The sequence below is a fragment of the Coenobita brevimanus genome, chromosome 50, assembly GCF_032717465.1.
Source record: "Coenobita brevimanus isolate Jiangsu-jjx chromosome 50, ASM3271746v2, whole genome shotgun sequence".
In the NCBI taxonomy this organism is placed as follows: domain Eukaryota; kingdom Metazoa; phylum Arthropoda; class Malacostraca; order Decapoda; family Coenobitidae; genus Coenobita; species Coenobita brevimanus.
The window spans coordinates 29,125,271-29,128,304 of record NC_137003.1 but is presented as its reverse complement, the minus strand read 5'-3'; the positions used below and the strand labels follow the sequence as shown (position 1 = coordinate 29,128,304).

Below are 3,034 nucleotides of genomic sequence, written 5' to 3'. Positions count from 1 at the left end.
AATAAAGACTTCAGAGAAAGGAGAAATGGATAATGTGTTCCATTGTAGAAGATAGTCGAAAAAATTTTCATAGTAGAATTAGGAGATAAGTGACAGTGCAGATATATTTAGTCAGAGAATGACAAGAAAGCCGAAGCCAGAGAGTATAGAATTCATAAGAATCAAGTTCAGGAACATGAGAGCAAGATATGTCGTTGCATACATATACACAACAGTTACCTTTGGCTTTGAAATGATATAGAGAAAGTAGGAAAAAGCAGAAAAGTGTTTGCTGTCAGTTGTCTCAGACAGCGGAGTCTCTCTCAGGAAGAGAAGGTGAGGTTTAGAGGAAGAGAGGTGGAGTTAGAGGAAAGGCCGCGAATGTTGCAGAAATGAAGCAGAAGTGAGTCAGACAGTGGTTCCAGGCATACCGCTGAGTTCACCGGGAGAGGGGCCGATGGGGTCATTTATTACATCAACTATGTAGACCACCTTACACATATAAGTCTACCTTTTCAGTTAATAGAGTGAAAATTGTGTTAGGAAGAGATGGAAAAAATATGGGGGTGAAAGAGCGAGAGTAGGGACAGAGATAAGAAATGTCTTGCCTCTCATTTGTCATCTTGTTTGTTCTTAATCTTGTTGTCTTCAATGCATCAAAAACTTAGTTCTTATATCTATCAACCCTACAAAATCTTCTGTAGGAGTACCCTCTAAGTTTCAACAATATCCAGCTCAGTCCTGCATCATCTACTGGGTAACGTCTATATATGTCACAATCTGGCTGGTATGTGGCTGCCAGGTGACACCTATACATGAAATTGTCTTCCCGTCACCATTTGAACCTGCAACCATTTTCTCTCATTACCATAGGATAGGGAGGTACCCAAGGTACCACTATGATACGCGGTTTAGTCTGTACACGGCATTGTAACAGTGCGGATTGATGTTTTCCTCAGCCTCCTTGTCCGATTCCATCTCCTCTCCCACTAGGCTGATGGCATCATCAACCTCTGCCAAAGTTCAGCCCTTACCACCGAGAAATGGGCTTAGCGATAATGCCATAGATTGTGCCCTGGAGGAAACCGTGTCTTCCTTTAGATTTCCCCAAACAAGGGGAAGTTACCATGTGGAGAGTGAAGTGTTGCACCCTCCATCCCCAACCCACCCTGAGATGCCTGAAAATCCTCTCAAATTGCTACAGGAGGAGGGGAGGGCCTATGACTGTGACGACTTCATTTCTGAGGAGGAGGCGGAGGACCCTTGTCATCGAGAAAGCGAGAAAGATGGTGATGGTCATGTCCTCCATAAACGTCACAGCCACATCTCACCACCACTCTTGTGGCCAGTTCACCGCAGTCTCTCCCTCCAGTGACCCTCATCACCGCAACCCAGCACTTTGAGGGCATTATCTCCACAACCTGGCCCTTCACATGTGGAAAGTTATACTCTGCCCTCACATGGTGTGACTGGGCTGCCAGCATCTACCCAGGGAAGCCCTGCATCAGGTGAGCCATCATCCCGGCATTCTCCCCACCTCTACCTCTCCTTCCCATCCCCACCACGCCTGTGAGCGTGCATGTTGTTTGAAAAGACATGTTGGCCAAAAATCAAGGCTAAGGCTCCAAGATGTTGGAAAAGTGGATGCCTTTGGATGGGAGGAGGGGACAGGATTCGAGCCCTCTGTGCCTGCCTTTGATGCGGAAGCGGTACGTGTGAAGTTTGATGAGCTTTTGCCCGCCCCCAGACCATGAAGTCATTTTTCAAGGACATTTCTACCACTGCGATTATGCAGTACCTGGTGGCTGAAATAAAGTATCACCAAGCTATCAGTGTGCACTGGTTGGAGGTTTCATCCACCAAGAGTACAAAAATAAAGGACTGGATACCAGTGGAGGCGGGGGAGTTATTTGTGTGGCTTGCTTTAACCATTAAGATCGTCCACATGAGAAAGTATGTGCTCTATGATTATTGGCTGGTAGACAAATCTGTGGGCACACCTGTCTTTTGGAAATATATGGCCTGTGATAGGTACCTGCCCATATTACGGTTCCCACACTTCAACAGGAATTATGGACCAGCACCTAATTACAGGTTATGGAAAATAAGACCCATCCTGACCATGCTCAAGAAGTTGTTTGCCAGGATTTTCCAGCCGTTTCAGAAAGTGGTTATTGGCGAGTTGCTTGTGTTGTTCTAGAGCTGTGTAGCACATATTCAGTATGTGCCTTCAAAGCATCACTGTTATGGAATGAAGTTTTTTGTCCAGTGTGACCGCAAGACTAGAATTGTGCTTGATAGTTTACTTCAGCTTGAGATGTTGATATACCTGCTGATGATCCACATGGTTTCTCTGCATCAGCTGTAAAATTGCTCATGGATAGGTATTTCAACCGGCACAACATCTTGAACACTGACAACTATTACACATCTCCTGCATTGACCAAGTATTTACTTGGGACCTGTGGAAGTGTCCATGCTGGTAGAAAAACTTTCCCATTTTCCTAGATAAAAATAGAGAAAGGTGCCCTCCTAACCTAGAAATGTGGTAACATGTTAGCCCATATGTGACATGACAAGTGTAAGGCTAACATGTCGACCACAATTCATAAGGGGGTTATGAAGCAAACAGGCATGACAGATTTCAGAACCAGGTAACCCATGTTCAAGCCCAATGCTATCAATGACTACAACATCAACATGCTGCTCGTTGATAAGTTGGACTTGCATATTGAGGAAGTTGACTGCCTCCGTAAAACCTGTCATTGGTACAAGAAGGCGTTCTTACACCTTCTTGATATTGCCGTCCTGAACAGTTACATACTTTTCAAATAGGTCTGGCGAAGGAATCTTTCTCTATGAGAGTTCTAGAAAGGGATAACACTTCAGCTCCTTGCAGAGTATGCAAATCCAAAGTTGACAGTTGGTAGGCAAGGAATGTACCAGATGGCAATGGCAGGTAGTCTGAGCTGCACTCAGAGTTTTCAGCATCACCGTCTTGTCGATGTAGGCCGTACACCTGCAGGTCGTCTGACCTACAGGCACTGACACGTGT

The 3,034-nt window shown here is 45.2% G+C and overlaps 1 protein-coding gene across 1 annotated transcript; it reads left to right on the top strand.

Moving 5' to 3' along the window:
* Positions 1-1,768: 1,768 nt before the first annotated feature.
* LOC145399719 (uncharacterized) lies at positions 1,769-2,179 on the top strand. Its single transcript, XM_080272266.1, has one exon. The coding sequence runs from the start codon at positions 1,769-1,771 to the stop codon at positions 2,177-2,179; it is 411 nt and encodes a 136-aa protein (XP_080128392.1).
* The last annotated feature ends 855 nt before the right edge of the window (positions 2,180-3,034 follow it).